The following is a 16,831-nucleotide window of genomic DNA, read 5'->3' as shown; positions in this document are numbered from 1 at the left end:
TAAGGAAGGCAATGCTTCTTGGACCGATTTTTGAAATGTGAAGAGAAAATGAATATTTAATTCATATACTAATTTTTAATATAAGGGCTCATTTGACTTTTATTTTGATCTTCAATATAAGATCTTAATTTACTTTGTCTCTTATATTTATCCATTTTTTTAAATATAGTTTTTGTAATAATAGTAGTTCTAGCCAGTATACTTGATTAACAAGAATATTTTAAGAAAGATAACACCCACTAGTATATATTACAAATAACTAACTTAATTAATTTTTTTAATTTACTTAGGTTAGTTAATTAACTTTTATACTACCTCTGGTCCTATTATAAGCTTTGTTTGTAGGCTACAAATAAAATCTTAGATTCAAGGTAGTATTAAGGACCCGAGGTAGTAGTATAGAAGATAAGTCAAACATTCCGAATTTAACAAATATTTTCTTTTGATTTTTGCAATATTTGTACTCTAACCACCACGCTTCCGCGCATATCGTTCATTGGGGAAGGAGATGGCTAAGTAATTTTTAATTATTCTGATAGAAAATCTAAGGGGCTGGTATAATTATCAATATTTAAAAAATAGCGTCGGCATAAACAATTTTTTTTTAAAAAAAACTGGTCAATAAACAGCTCAAGAACACACTTCTTCACTATAGTCATAATTAAATAAAACATATTTTAAAACAATATATATACTTAAAATAAAGAAAATAATTATTCATAATCATAACGGGGAACATTAAAATCCAAAAAAAAAAAAATTCTATTCAAATGAAACGAATTAAAAAAAAAAAACAATATCCACCCATTCGTCGTATTCTTCATCCAAACTCAAAATTATATACTTAATTTCTAAATTATAGTGCATATCAAAGATTCAATGTCCATAAACCATCAATCCATACACTACATTAATTTAATTCTTTTTATTTTTAATATACGTACATGACATTACATATCTTCATAATTAAGTTTAAAGAATATCTCAAACTTAAAAACATAATTTTTTAAAAATAAATCGTTTTAGACCTTTTTTAAACTTTTACTGAACGTAGCTACATAATATATATTCCATCTTCAGTTATATATATCATATTTTTTTAATTCAAAAAATTACAATTAGTTGGTTTGATTGATGTATGATTAAAAAAATTGGCGAAAGATTCCTCTCAACTACCATGTCATAATTGAAGTTGAATTCCGTTCCGCTCTTGCAGAATATGCAACCCTTGTGGGAAAAAAATTGTATTTAAATAAGTGGCCATATACTAAGTCCGTCAAGCTCGGCGGCCCAATTAGAATCTTCCATTCCATTGGCATAAATCGAGAAACACTTGGGCCCCTCTTAAATCAATTGGCCCACAGATTAGTGTAAAGACTTCAAGTTTTCAACTACGAAATCAAAGATTTAGGAGAAAGAACTAATCTATCATAATATAACAAACTAAAATTCAAATTTTAACAACTTAGGAGAGTTGGGTCTAGCAGAACGAATTAGTTTTTTATAATATAATGAATCAAGGTTTAAGTCTTCATTGAGAGATGTGTTCGTTTTTAGTACCCGATAGTACGTCGAATAGGATTACTTCAAATAAAAAGATATATGTGTCTAGCAAAAAAAATCAAATTCTTATTGGGAGAAGTGTTTAGTGCCTTTTAGTACCTTGAATAATATTACCTATAATTGGAGGATACTTATGCCCGGGAAAAAAAAAAAAGGAAAAGAAAAAGCATCAGGGTGGTTGGAAGCAGAAATCACGACAAAGCTCAAAATGAAATTTGTGGTGTCGATATAGAGAAAATATTTCAGAAGGCCCAAACTTGTTTAGCCTCATGTATTTGTCCGGATTAACTTATTTCCTACAATTAAAACTAGAGAAAATGACAATAAAATACCACTTGAATTTTAAAAAGACAAATAAGGGACCTGAATAAGCAAAATGACAAAGAAGGCATCCGGTACCAATATGGGATTTTGATTTTGAATTTTACAAAACACATAGTGGGATTTACAACTTTCATAGTGAGAGTTACTACTTCGTCAATGGGTTTTACAACCTGTTTTGAAGGGCCGAGCAAGTTTTGCCTAATTTTACAAACACATAGTGGGATTTACAACTTTCATAGTGAGAATTACTACTTGGTCAATGGCTTTTGCAACCTGTTTTGAGGGGTTAGGCAACTTTTCTGTAAAAAACAATACAATTCCACGCTGAATTTTACAAAACAGATAGTGGGATTTACAACTTTCATAGTGAGAGTTACTACTTTGTCAATGGGTTTTACAACATGTTTTGACATCAAAAATCAAAATTCCAGATTGGTACCCAATGCCCTATTTGTCATTTTGCTTATTTAGGTCCCTTATTTGTCTTTTTGGAATTCAAGTGGTATTTTATTGTCATTTTCCTTAAAACTATTGTAATTATTTGTTTATTTTGTTTACGTGGTTCAACCGATATCATCATGATTATAACTCACTTTCCTAATTTCACTCCATCAATTAAGTCATTAACCTGTCCACTCAGACTTTTCTCGGCAACGAAAGATAGCGGCATCATGACTCATACCTTCAGTCAACGTATTGTGGCCAATTTTTCCAAGTGATAAGGGACAATGCAGAAAATAGCTCTCAGAAAAATTTTGCAGAAGGGAAGATTCAAAGACACGCGCTCTGAAAACTGAAAAGTGAATGGCCCAATTGTCCGCTTCGATGTTTTCTTAGAAGGATAACGTCATGTCCGGCAAAGAACTAATGTACTTTCCTTTAATTAAACTAGTACAGGTTTATTTTAACAAATAAAAATAAAATTAGTTTGTTAATTTAAAAAATAAAGATAGATCGAAGAAGATAAAAATTTGCATTCTACGATTATGACGATAATTATAATAATGAATAAAATAAAGCATCTAATGCCCCTCTGCATAATGCATGTATATATATCACCTTGCTTGATAATAGTATCAATGCCACTTTTTTTTTTTTTTTAAAAAATCAATATCACTTTATTTTAAAAAAAAAAGAGAGAAGGAAATAATGTCACTTCCACATGGAATAATCAAACGTCAATTATAGTAGTACAAAGTGAAGAAACTGCTCATTCTATAAATTAACCATACGGGGACTGTGGAACACTCGCATCTTCAGTATAAAAGCACAACTTACTGTCCAGAACCTCACACCAAACTTGCAGTATCAATATTATTTTATGATCATGGAGTTTCATAGCCCTTCAGCTATCCTCTTCACTTTCTTGTGCTTCATCCTTTTGATTCACAAGCTATCAAATTCCAGAAAATGTAGAAACTTACCTCCAGGCCCACCGAAATTACCTATCATAGGAAACCTTCACCAACTTCTAGTTTCAATACCTACTCGATCTTTGAGAGACCTTTCAAAAAAGTATGGACCTTTGATGTATCTTCAACTTGGGCAGCTTCCGTTCATGATTGTGTCTTCCCCTGAAATAGCCAAGGAGGTTATGAAGACACATGACCAAATCTTCGCTAATAGACCCAAAACTCTTGCCACTGATATCTTTGCTTACAATGGCTCCGATATTGTTTTCTCCCCGTATGGAAACTATTGGAGGCAGCTCCGAAAGATTTGCACTTTGGAGCTTTTGTCTGCAAAGAGGGTCCAAACTTTCAAGAATATAAGGGAAGAGGAGGTTTCAATGCTCATGAAGGACATCCGTGAATATGCAGGTTCTGTCATGAACCTTAGTAAGAAAATCTTCCCTCTCACAAATTCCATAGTTGCTAGAGCAGCATTTGGTAAGAAGACCAAGAACGTAGAAGCCATTCTACCTACTATTGAGCATACAATTCAGCTAATCTCGGGTTTAAATGTTATTGATTTCTATCCTTCTCTCGGATTCCTCAGTGTGATAACTGGGATCAAAGCTACAATGATTAGGCTACAAGCCGAGACTGATAGGATCTTTCAAAATATTATCACTGATCATGAAGAAAAGAACCTTGGCAACCATGCTGGTGAGGATGAAGATCTAGTTGATGTTCTTCTTAGGATTCAAAAGGAGAATGACCTCGAGATCCCCTTATCTTACGACAACATTAAAGGCGTTATTAAGGTTGTTAATTCCACATGCTCCTTTAGTTATATAAATAGAAGTGTTATTTAATTATTATATTCTGATTCACGCAGTAGAGACACTCAAATTATGTCTTAAATCCTTTTTCAGGACATTTTCGTAGGTGGAACTGAAACAGCAGCAACAACAATAGAGTGGACTATGACGGAGTTACTTAGAAACCCAGTGGCAATGAAAAGGGCACAAGAAGAGGTATGATTATGCATAAAGTTGTTTTGATTAATGTAATAATAGTGAAGTTGTAATAGTGTGAGCTTTGGGACTTTTTCTGAATTTTCTTTTTGACGGTTATGCAGGTTAGAAGAGTTTTCAAAAGCAAAGGATGCGTGGATGAATCAGAAATTTCTCAGTTGAAATATGTTGCTGCTGTCATCAAAGAAGTCTTAAGGCTGCATCCTGCTGTGCCATTGTTGGTTCCAAGAGAAAATAGAGAGAGATGTAAAATCAATGGATATGAGATACCTGCAAAAACTAGAATTATTGTTAATGCTTGGGCAATCGGAAGAGATCCTAAATATTGGGATGAACCAGAAAAATTTATTCCTGAGAGATTCCTTGATACCACAGTTAATTACAGTTTCACAGGCTCAAACTTTGAGTTTATCCCATTTGGTGCTGGAAGGAGAATATGCCCTGGAATTGCATTTGCCACACCAGTTGTGGAATTAATTATTTCCAATATGCTTTATCATTTTGATTGGCAACTTCCAAATGGAATGAAGGCAGCAGAACTGGATGTGGAAGAGTCTTTTGGTGCTACAATGAGAAGAAAGAATGACCTATGTGTCATTCCTTTTAAGTATAGCCCTTAATTAGGGATATATACTAATTATCACCTAAATAAATGATGCTTGGGGGACAGTTTAAGTATTATATCTATACTGCAGAAGCAATGTTAAGCGTTATCTGGGGGATATATAACATGTTATGTAAGAGTGCCTATTTTCTTCAAGTTTTGTATATCTACCCCTTTATGATAGAAAATATATAAAAGGATATGCATGCACCCAAATAGATGAGAATTAAGAGACATATTATGTTTTTTTAATTAATTCGAGTTTGGACCATTCAAAATTCGAACACTCTTGTTAAAAAAGAGTATTGAAAAAAATATTTTTTTACATTTTTTCTCTCATATTAAAAATTTAATTATATAATTTATAAATAGAACTAAATAAGGTCTTTTCTTTGCACTCTAGGAGAGTTCAATTAGAAGTTAATGTTAAGTGCGTTTCTAGTCTAAAAATGACACTCCACGCGCAGTAACACAGTCTACTACGAAACCAATAAAAATGACACTTAAAAAGTGTTAGTTGTGGGGCATGCAGAATGTTTTTTTCCCAAATAATCCCATAATATCTTATTTATTGCGTGAGAGAGAGAGAGAGAGAGAGCGCTAATTAGCCCATTCAGTTCAGAGTCAACTGCACAAAGATGATGACGAAGACGAAGATGCAGGCACAAGTGGGCGGTGACGCAGACGTGAAGGGGACGGATCTGCAATGGAAGCTTCCACCTTTTCAGTCAAACCGACCCTCAAAATCTGTGTTTTAAAAAGAAATTAGCCCACGTATATATAGGAACCACCTTCTATGAGAACTATAATACTCGTGGTGAAATCTACAACATTCAGATAAAGTCTTAATAATCTAGATTTAAAAATTTTAAATAATAAATTTTAAATAATTTTTTTTAAAAAAAGTTACAGTTAAGATATTACATTTATTTTGGATTATCTACCTATTAAAATTTTTTTAAAAATATATAAAAAAAATTAAATTTCAGTTATCTATATTAAAATTTCAATGGTTGAAATTTGATAAGCATCATGATACTCATCGGTATGATAAACACTGAAACTGGTTTCCATATATATATATATATATGCATTAAATAATTACTCCTTCCTTCGTTACCTAATATAAAATGTTTCTAACTAATTCATTCATACCGAGACAAATAGATAAAATCATTAAATTTGTTATGAAATTTAAGTGATTTTCAATATTATCCTTATTTCATTTTTCCAACAATAATATTACTTTTATTAATCATACTAAACTCCAACATCTTATTAATTTCTACCTTCTCTCATTAGTCTTATTAAATATGGGCATATATAAAAAAAATTTAATACCCATTGAAATTATCAAAACATCTTATAAAATGGATCGAAAATTTCTTGTAAGAGACTTATTATGATATATAATAGGCTAAAATACATGAAAACCCTCCCGAACTTGGGTTAGTTGCACATCAACCCTCTAACCTTTAAAAGTTCAAATCGAGAACCCTGACATTTCATATTTTGACTATAAATTCCTCTGCCATTAAAATTACTATTAACTTTATCAGTTTTTGCCATGTTACTGTTTTTAAAATTTTTATTTATATCTATCAGTTAAAAAAAAAAATAGTTTTTATTTTACAAAGACTTGTTCAGATAAATATTCTAAATATTTTTAAAAGTATTTTGCGTTTTTAGTTATTTTATTTTAATTTTTTAGAAAAAATTGCAAATTTCAAATTTCACATCAAATGTCAAATATTATTTTTTAATTGATATGGTATATAATAAAATATATAAAAATTGTGGCACGAAAAAATCCATTAAAGTTAGAGGTAATTTTAATGGCAGGGGAGTTTATAATTAAAATATGAAACATCAAGGTTCTTAATTTAAACTTTTAAAAGTCAAGGAGGTGATGTGCAACTGACTCAAAGTCCAGGAAAATTTTGCGTATTTTAGCCTATATAATATAGACAAAAGGGAGTAGTAAATTTATACAGGTTGGGATATTTTGGTAAAATAACTGACTTAGGTTGTTAACGTTAATTTACATATGAATGAATGAAAAATTAGTTTTTTGGTGTTTTGAAAAGCAAGTAAGAAGAAAAACCATTAAGGGAGTATTTAGATAAAAAATAAATAATAATTTTTTCAAAAAAAATGTACCCCAAGTCAATATACTTCCAGTTAATTGCGGTGGTCCCACTTCAGCAGCCAATTTTCACTAGTTTTGCTTGCTTTGAAAGTGGAAAAAATCAATGAAAAAACATTGACTTTTATTTAGTATTCGAACAAGTGCATAAATTTCATACTTTGTCTCTTACGGGAAATTTCCAATTTAATTTCCAATTTACCAACCCCCCCCCCCAAAAAAATAAAGCTCATTCCCTGACTGTGACATGACTATTAAGTTGGGGTGGTTTTAAAGATATTTTAGTGAACACTACTATGATTATTAGAGTATATCCATTACCCCATTCATTTATATAGACTTTATAATAAATGGTGTTCTTTCCAACTAAATCGTGTTATTTATCGTTTTTAAATAGTTTAAATTTTTAATAATTTGTAAATTATTGATAATTGATTATTATATTACTGCACTAAGAATTAGAAAACATTTTTATGCTCCTTATCGCCCTTACAATTCTCTTGTAAGGGTTCTATTCTTAGATTTATCTTGTCATAATATTAAAAACCAAACTGGCTTAAGTGTTCATAATAATAATAGGGTAAAAAGATATATTCATTCTAATCTTATATATAAGAAAAAAATTTTTTGATGCAAATAAGAAATTTTTTTTAAGGATGCCCTGTTTCTATTTACAAGAAAACACTTATAGCATGTGTAAAATTAAAAATTTTTAGAATCAATTTCATTTTTTGAAAAATGAAATTTATTTTTATAGCCCTGTTTCTATTTACACTTATAGCATGTGTAAAACACTTATAGCTTAAGTGTTCATAATAATGGTTAGTCTTACTGAATTAATTATCAACATTCTCTCCCTCTTCATAAATAATAATATTTTTGAAAAATAAGTTACGATTTTTATATATTTATTATTTTTAATTAATTTTTTATTTTATAAAAAGAATCGGGTTTGGAATATATTTTTTAAATTGAAAATAAGGCTTAAATGTTTTAATACGATTTTAGTCAGCTATGGGTAAATAATTTATTTTTTCTAAAAACGAGTTATTTTGAGAAGATGCAAAGCTACATCTCCGGAAGGTAAAACACTTCTGTATAGTATGCATGACACACATGTATGTGAGCGAGAGCGAGAGAATTCAGTGGGCCACTTTGATTCTGATGAGACAACCACTACGGGCTCTGGCCCATCAAATATTAGCCCATTACTCTTTGGCCCATCTTTTCACTTTCTGAGTATAGGATTTCTCCAGCCCACTCAAAACTAGTTACCGAAAAACATTTCATTTTTTCATTCAAGACAAAATAATATGATTTTTGTTAATAAAAATTGGGTCCAGTGGAAGAGAGACTAGCCCCTTTCTTTCTCATATTTATCATTTTTTCTTAAGCTTTTTTTTTTGCCAACTTTTCTCAAACCATCGTTCTAGATTATTGTTATATGAGATATAAATTATGTTGATAATACTTTACTATAAATAATAAAAGAGGGATAGTTAATTTACTTAATTTTTTTATTTGTGTGAATTAGTTAGAGCCTTTGAATATGGACCACCGGTTTTCAGTCCCTTTTGGTCTGGGCAATGAGCTTGGATTATTCATCTCTCTCATCTTAAATCTCTCTTACATTTTCATAGGTTTATAACGAAAACATTTTTGCTTTACTTCGAAAGTACTTAAAATAATTAGAAGTTATTCAAAAGTACTTATTTTCTTCAAATGACCTTTTTTTTTCACTAAAAAGGCCAAAACAAATGGGCCCAAAATTTTTGTTTCCATTTGAATATTTCTCACTATTGAATATTCATATATTATGGACACAAAAAAGGGCAAACCGGCAAAGCAAGTATCTAAAAGTATAGTTGAGATTTTAAAATTGAGAAATGAGTTTGTGAATTATAAGACTTGTATCCTAGTCTTCTTTCATAATATTCTTTGACAATGACCTCGAGATTCCTCAACACAAGCGTATAGACTAAATTATTGTTTATTTTCAATAGAAGTTTTTAATGCTATGGTGAAATTTTCATCGCATAGCCTCCCTGTTTTGACCAATAACTAATATATCTAATTTTCCAACCATGAAATGGGCCGGGTAGGAGCAATGAGGGGACATTAATAATTAGCAATTAGAACATCAAATAAATTTTAATGTCTTCATTTGGCAATTAGGGCATTAAGTAAGTTTTAATCCAATTGGTTAACATATATGATTTACTTTTATGGTTTAATCAAAAGATTCTCGTAATAGCTTGGGAAAACCATTTTATAAGTACCTATGCTTTCTTTTATTTTTTAACTTGGTATCTACACTTTTTTCACTCTCTATTAAATCCTTTAAATTTGTTCTGTTAGCATTATTAGCTCTTACAAAAAATGCTGATGATGCTAACAAAGCCAAGATCCAGGACTTATAGTGCTAATAGAGTAAAATTAAAGGATTTAATATAAAAATGAAACAGTATGGTTACCAAATTAAAAATTGAGAGAAAGTTAAAGTGCACGCAAAATAATTATTTCCAATAGCTTTCTTTTTAATCATTTTCAAATTTTATTTCACTGTCCAAAGGATATTTTATCCATGACTGTTCCTTTCAAACGTTGAGCATATATGATCTATCCAACCTTTTTTTTTTTTCCCCTTTTGGTGGAAATCGTCATTTAAGTTCATTTATTTTTCCTTTTACATATATATATATATGTAGCCTTTGTTTTCTTAGTCAAACTAACTCAAAAACACTTTGAACACTGAGTAAATCTGAATCGAGATTGCCTGAAGTGAAAGGAACGCAAGTACTTTGACGTGCCCCTCCAAACACGAGATTGCTGAATTTAATGACCAATATGAATTTTTTTTTTATTTGGTCAAACTGGCCTTGATTTTGTCTTATTATTAGTGGACTTTGCAGTATAATGCACAGTCTAGTCTAACAATACGAAATTTAATATAACTAGCGGTCCAAATCAACAATGAATAATGTAACAATATTAAAATTACATATCAAATATAATAATAGGGTCCAATTAGCTGTATATTTGTATTCAAAGTCAGCATTATATTATTCCTCATTTTATATAGTCCAATCCTCACCAAATTTCAAATTTGGATGGGAGATCCTCAAAGTAAGAATGATATCATCTCCAAGACAAAATGGCATCAAAGGCCTATTTATATATTCCCTTCCATCTTATATATAAACTAATTATAAATAAAAATATATATTCTTTTTCTAATTTACCTTTATTAATAAGTGCATCATTTTTTAAAATATGTTTTGTCTTCTTTCATCTAATAGAAGGAATTCACACTGATCATATTCATAATTGGTCAAACTTATTAGAACCAGAGGGAGTTTAGTCAAATTGGGAATCTAAATATTTATGCATTTTTTCCTGTACTAGATCTTTGGGGCAAGGTATTCAATGGTGTGAGAATTAAATATAATTTGTGTGGGAGATGGAGAAGATTCGATAATCAAATACACTATAATTAGGATTATTTAATTGTTTCAACGAATTAGATTTTTTTTTATTGTAGTAAATACAATATTAGACGTGTAAATATCGATTACTGAACTTGATGTCCAAGCATAATACGGAAAAATGCACTGATTAGACATATATGTTAGAAGTAATTAACAATGACTTCTGAGTTCTGATGAACCCATACGGCGTAGATGGATTAGAAAAAGTTGTTCTCTTGTCATTATTAAGACATTAAGATGGCTTATTCAGTTATTTAGTGAGTTAATTACTTGCGTACCAATGAAAAGTCTGCAAGTTGAAGTGTTCAGGATCACGCTGCAGGCTGCGCTACATTTTTCACTTTATATTAATTAATTAATCTGACCGGGATACAGGAATATAATAACATGTGCCGGTATTATTATAATTAATTATTCTATTAGAGTCATGTTAATTTATTATTCACTGTGTTGGTGATGATTTGACTATTCAAAATGAAATAAAAAATCAAAGGGAGAGAGATTTTTATTTCATAATGTCAATGCAAGCATGGCAACGCTATGTTTGAAAAAAGAAACAATCAGCACTTCTTTCTTACGAATTGCTCCGTACTGTTACGTGGTTGTGTTATTTGTATATATAAGATAGCAAATATGTTGTAGAAAGCATAAACTAATTAAGGCTTTGGGCAATTGAGAGGAGAACTTCTCACTTCTCCCTCAATATTTGTCTGCCTTAGCTTCCACCATGTCTCTTTCATCTCCTTCCTTTCAGGCTTCTCTCACTACTTCAGGTTTCATCTCTCTCCCTCCCTCCCTCTCTCTATCTCTCTCTCTCTCTATATATATATATATATATGAATTGAACTGGTTGTTTTCGTTTGCATGATTTCAACTTTTAAGCTCCACAGTATTAAGTTTTTACAAATTCACTTTTCTTTTTGTTGTTTCTTTCGGGGTCACCTTTCTTCCCTTTATAGGCGAACTCTAATGAATTTTCCTTCATCCTCTCCCGATCTCCTCACTTCAATCTAAAAGTGGGGATTTGTTAGAGGTGGGGTGTCACTAATTAAATTTCGCTGTGAATATAAATTTTGATATTTGCATAATACTAGTCTAGTTTTACTTCCTTTTTACTTATAGACCGACCAGAAACAAAAATGAGGGGGGGGGGGGACCTTCCTCTACGTTGTACCACACGTACCGTCTATTAATATAAACTCGGTCTGATAATTAATATAAGAAAATTTTTGAAAACTTTGCCTAATAGAGCACTGAATATAAGACGCTTTACAAAATTTAGTGAAAAACAAATGGATATTTCGTTTTAAAATGCCCACATATCTAATTAGTTCATTTGGGAATGGGTATAGCATGTTTAAGGTTTAAAAATTAATTGTTTTAAAGTAAGGGTACTTTGGGAACGTCGTAATCCCTCTGTTTCAAATATAAAACATTTTTAACTAAAACACTTGAACCAAGAAGAATAGTTAGGTAGTTAGGATTTTGAATTTCAACTTTACCCTTTAGGATTGTTTAAGTGTTATTTACATGCATGAGCCATATTTATTAATATGAACCACAAAATTTCAGATATATAAATGATTTACATCTTCCTCACTTCTCAACTCAGGACCTTTAAAATCACGTAATATTTAAATTTATTATTTCTACCAAGCTCTTTGGAAGACCACAAAAAAAATGCTGAACGGAATGTTAATACATGATCTGAAAAAGTCAATTTCATTGATCAAAATGAATATTATTGCTGACCACGTTCCATATGTCTAGTTTCGGGTAAAACATTATATGTTCTGTAATAAATGGGATTAATCGGATATTAATCTAGACTTGGATGATGATAAAGAGATTAATGAGTCAGCTTCGTACTTGTCTGAATGGGTCGTTGTTGAAGTCTCCTTCTCTCTCTCTCTCTCTCTCTCTCTCTCTATATATATATATATATATATAAACATTTGAATGTGATTGGTTGGCCTTTTAGTATAATTTTTTATATGAGTTTGAATAAATTTACGTTTTATCAATATATAAATGTATACATGAACCTTTGTAGTTTAGTAGTATTAAGTATTCACGAAAATCGTTGTAAAAAAAAAAAAGTAGCATTAACGAAGATAAGTTTATTAACTCCTATTTCATGAGAACTTTTTCTATTATGTTTTATATCGTTCCAGAAACTATCCATTTCTGGATTTTGTTTTCATTTTGCAATTTCTTAACTTGTTGACGTTTATTTTAATTGCATTATTCTTTATGCGTTTAATTAAGAAAGTCTGACAATGACAATATCTTAATGCGTTTTCTGGTTCCAGCAACTTCGGTTGGATCCACAAACGTAGAGAACAAACTTCTGAGCAGACCTAATATTGTAAGTATCCGGCTCCTCTGAACTTTTCTCTTTTAGAATTAAATCCAAATATACTTTCATAGAGCAACTAGAATATTTAATCATAAATGAAAAAGCTAAGGCGAATTTTTCCCTACGTACCAAATGCAGATGTTTGAGGGGAATAAAGAGAGAATTAAAACAATCCTTAATGAAGTTAAGCTTTCTACATCAAGTTACGACACAGCTTGGGTGGCCACGATCGCATCACCTACTTCTTCTCAAGCTCCTTTGTTCCCTCAAACGCTAAACTGGTTACTACAAAATCAACAAAAAGATGGATCATGGAGTCTTCCTGATCGCCACGAGTTGTTGACCAAAGACTCTCTTTTATCTACTTTGGCTTGTGTTCTTGCACTTAAGCAATGGGGTGTTGGTGAACGGCAAACTAATAAAGGTATTGATGTGATGTGATCAGACTTAATTAAGACTTTTCCTGTTTTCGTTGTAGTGCCTTTTAGCCCATCAGTTATGTGTAGTTAACTAATGGGATGCATATTCACCGTGTGTTTTGAAGGACTTCAATATATTGAGTCAAACATTGCTTCTGCTTTGGATGATAAGCAACATTCTCCTATTGGATTTGACATTATCTTCCCTCATTTACTCGAGCAAGCCCAAAACTTGGATCTCAATCTTCCTCTTGGAGGAAAACGTTTAGAGACATTCGTTCAAAAGAGAGAATCAGAACTCAAAAGGTAGATACGCACACACACACACACACACATGGCTTTCTCTGTCATCTGTAATGCTAAGTTATTGATTAATATGATTCTTCAACTATATACAGAGGCTGGAGTGGAAGCAACTTAGAAGGATGGAAAGCATATTTAGCATATATTTCAGAAGGATTTGGAAAGTCTCAGGATTGGGAAATGGCTATGAAACATCAAAGAAAGAATGGATCTTTATTTAACTCACCCGCCACTACTGCATCTGCTTTTACACACCTCAACAATGCACAGTGTTTTGATTATCTGAGTTCATTATTGGATAAATTTGGGGATGCCGGTTAGTGTGGCTTTTCGATCTTAGTATGATTTCTTTTCCTCATTTCAATTTCAACTCTCTATACTAATTAATGCAATCTGTATATACACAAAATGTTTAAATTTCCACAGTTCCAACGTGGCATCCTTTCGATGTCTTCGCTCGAATCTACATGGTTGATTGTCTTGAAAAACTGGGCATTGATCGTTTCTTCAAAGAGGAAATCGATACTGTGTTGAACCAAACATACAGGTAATTGATGAGCATCCGTGTACATACATACATGCATATAATATCTGTATATAAATTCCAACCTTGAAATGTATTGAGTCTCATATACTTATCTGTGTTTCTATTTTGTTTGTCACAATCAGATTCTGGCAGCAGGAGGAGGAGGATATATTTTTGGAACCGACCACGTGTGCCATTGCATTTCGTTTACTGCGTTTACATGAATACGATGTTTCTTCAGGTTTTGTGACCTTTCGTCGTGTACTGTTTAATTTATATGAGAAGGAGAAAGACCAAAGAAACAACCATAAATTTGATGTTTGTTCTTGTGTTTCAGATGCACTAAGTCGATTTTCAAAGGACAAGTTCTCTAATACCCTTCAAGGATATTTAAAGGACGTCAATGCTGTTACGGAATTACACAAGGCTTCACAAATACCTCTACAGTCAAATGATCCAGTTTTGGAAGAACTAAACTCTTGGACAAGAGACTTCCTTAAGGAATATCTGTCTTTTTCCTCAGAACAGGATCACAAACCACTTCATAAAATTGATCACGAGGTAAACGCATTAACTACAATCTCACAAAAACACTTCAGTTCTTGACTTCTGATCTGTCGGTGATTGTAAATGAAGCTTTATATATATTTCATAGGTTCGTTTTGCTTTGAGATTTCCTCATCACACTTACTTGGATCGTATGTTCAACCGAAAAATAATGGAGAATTATAAGGCTGACCAAAAGAGAATTCTCAAAACATCATACAGGTACAGTACTTTTTATTTCTGCTTGATATGTTTTTCTCCCTAGTACTCTTTATCATCCATCTTTCTCATATTTTAACGATCTTAATCTTTGCAGTTCCGAGAACCTTTCAAACGGAGAATTTATTGAGTTAGCAGTGGAAGACTTCAACAGCTGCCAACTGGTAATTCGTGAAGAATTCGAACAATACAACAGGTGAATCTCTACTCCATAGAGCTTGTTATTAATTAATTAGACATCTCTTCGCTTAGCAGAATTCTTTTAATAGCCTGTCCTTAACTAACTGAATCATACAACGACTAGGTGGTTCATGGAGAGTGGAATGGACAAGCTACAGTTTCCGAGACCAAAAGTGGCCTATTCCTATTTGACAGCAGCAGGAACACATGTGGCACCTGAGCTTCGTGAGGCTCGCATGTCATGGGCAAAGAATGGGTTGCTCGTATGTGTTTCTGATGACATGTACGATGTTTGGGGTTGTGAAGAAGACCAGATAAGGCTTGTCGAACTAATGGAGAAGTATGAATTAACCCATACTTGAAACTAATTCCCTTGTGCACTGAAATTTCCACAACTTTCATGTAGTCACAAACTAATCAATGTTGTGCTCATATGAACAACCACAGGTGGGACGTTGATATCGAGAAGGAAAATTGTTCAGAGCCAGTTAAGATATTATTCTTAGCACTGAAAGGGACCATCTGTGAGATAGCAGACCAAGCCCTTAAAATTCAAGGACGAAGCGTGAAGAACCACCTGATTCAACTTGTGAGAAAACTATTCCATACATCTATATATAACTATAGTACAAAAATACAGTGAAGATCATATCTGAACGGCCTGTAATCTAGTTACCATAATTAAGTTCATTTGATTTGATTTTGCAGTGGGTGGACTGTCTGAAATCTTTTCTCCAGGAAGCTCAATGGCGGAGAAACAATTATGTGCCGACCTATGAAGAATATTTGCCTGTGGCATTAATATCATTTGCCTTGGGACCAATTCTTCTTCCAGGTCTCTATCTTGTTGGACCTAAGCTTTCCCAGGATAGTATTGAAAGTGATGAATACAATCGCCTGTTTGATCTCGTTAGCATTTATGGACGGTTGCTCAACGACGTTAACGGCTATAAGGTCAGTCTCTTTATACTATTTGTCTCATCCCACTTTACAGAATGCTTATATATTAAATTCTGATTAGGGTTTTGTATGGTTATATGATTGATGCAGAGAGAAATGGAGCAAGGGAAACTGAACGCAATAGCAGTGAGGGTGAGGCATGGATCAGGAAGTGAAGAAGAAGTGGTGAAGAAGGTGAAGGAGGAGATTGATGAAAGCAGAAAAGAGCTGTTGAGAATGGTTTTGCAGAAAGAAGGAAGCATAATACCAACAGAAGTTAAGGATGTAATATGGAAAATGGCAAGATCGTTGTATGTTATCTACAAGAAAGAAGATGTGATCCATGCACGTGACTTGTCGGACGAGGTCATTAGTATCAAAGATGCAGTTGTCAGCGATCCCATGGTTCTAAAGAAGTAGTGAAGTATGTTTGAAAATAAAAATAGATTCATATTGTATCAATACAGTGACTTTTACCTGCAACTGCAAGTGAATACATTCAGCGTTTTTTCTTATTTTTTTTTCACTAAAAATGTAATTTTAAGTCTGATCATATTTCTCTTACGTACTCAGTACGATCTTTTTAGTGATGTAATTTGACCAATAATCTCTTTCCTTTTTTTTTTTAAATTTTACCCATGATTATTTAGGAAGTATACGTTTGGAGCTTGAAAGCTGTTGAGATTGGCTATAAAATGATTATTTAGGGACAGAAAACATAATTATATTTTTGGCTCATAATAAAGTTATGTAATGAATTTAGGTTATGGTTTCCATAGGTTATTCATAAAGAAAT

The 16,831-nt window shown here is 32.0% G+C and overlaps 2 protein-coding genes across 2 annotated transcripts; both read left to right on the top strand.

Moving 5' to 3' along the window:
* Positions 1 to 1,638: 1,638 nt before the first annotated feature.
* Positions 1,639 to 16,657, top strand: LOC114754975 (ent-kaur-16-ene synthase, chloroplastic-like). The gene is made up of 15 exons (XM_028943838.1): positions 1,639 to 1,643; positions 11,224 to 11,317; positions 12,857 to 12,912; positions 13,042 to 13,327; positions 13,448 to 13,628; positions 13,721 to 13,941; positions 14,052 to 14,172; positions 14,295 to 14,392; positions 14,489 to 14,712; positions 14,807 to 14,919; positions 15,014 to 15,112; positions 15,221 to 15,436; positions 15,544 to 15,685; positions 15,805 to 16,050; positions 16,147 to 16,657. Exons 2-15 carry the CDS (start codon positions 11,272 to 11,274, stop codon positions 16,453 to 16,455), a joined length of 2,358 nt encoding a protein of 785 aa, XP_028799671.1. The 5' UTR covers positions 1,639 to 1,643; positions 11,224 to 11,271; the 3' UTR covers positions 16,456 to 16,657.
* Positions 3,193 to 5,047, top strand: LOC114754977 (cytochrome P450 71D10-like). Its single transcript, XM_028943840.1, has 3 exons — positions 3,193 to 4,093; positions 4,205 to 4,306; positions 4,411 to 5,047. The coding sequence occupies exons 1-3, from the start codon at positions 3,209 to 3,211 to the stop codon at positions 4,924 to 4,926; spliced, it is 1,503 nt and encodes a 500-aa protein (XP_028799673.1). The 5' UTR covers positions 3,193 to 3,208; the 3' UTR covers positions 4,927 to 5,047.
* Positions 16,658 to 16,831: the final 174 nt, after the last annotated feature.

This window comes from Neltuma alba, unplaced genomic scaffold (assembly GCF_004799145.2).
Source record: "Neltuma alba isolate B1F8T4 unplaced genomic scaffold, ASM479914v2 tig00010229_pilon, whole genome shotgun sequence".
Lineage (NCBI taxonomy): Eukaryota > Viridiplantae > Streptophyta > Magnoliopsida > Fabales > Fabaceae > Neltuma > Neltuma alba.
Note: the sequence above shows the minus strand (reverse complement) of the source record. Positions and strands in the feature narration are given on the sequence as shown.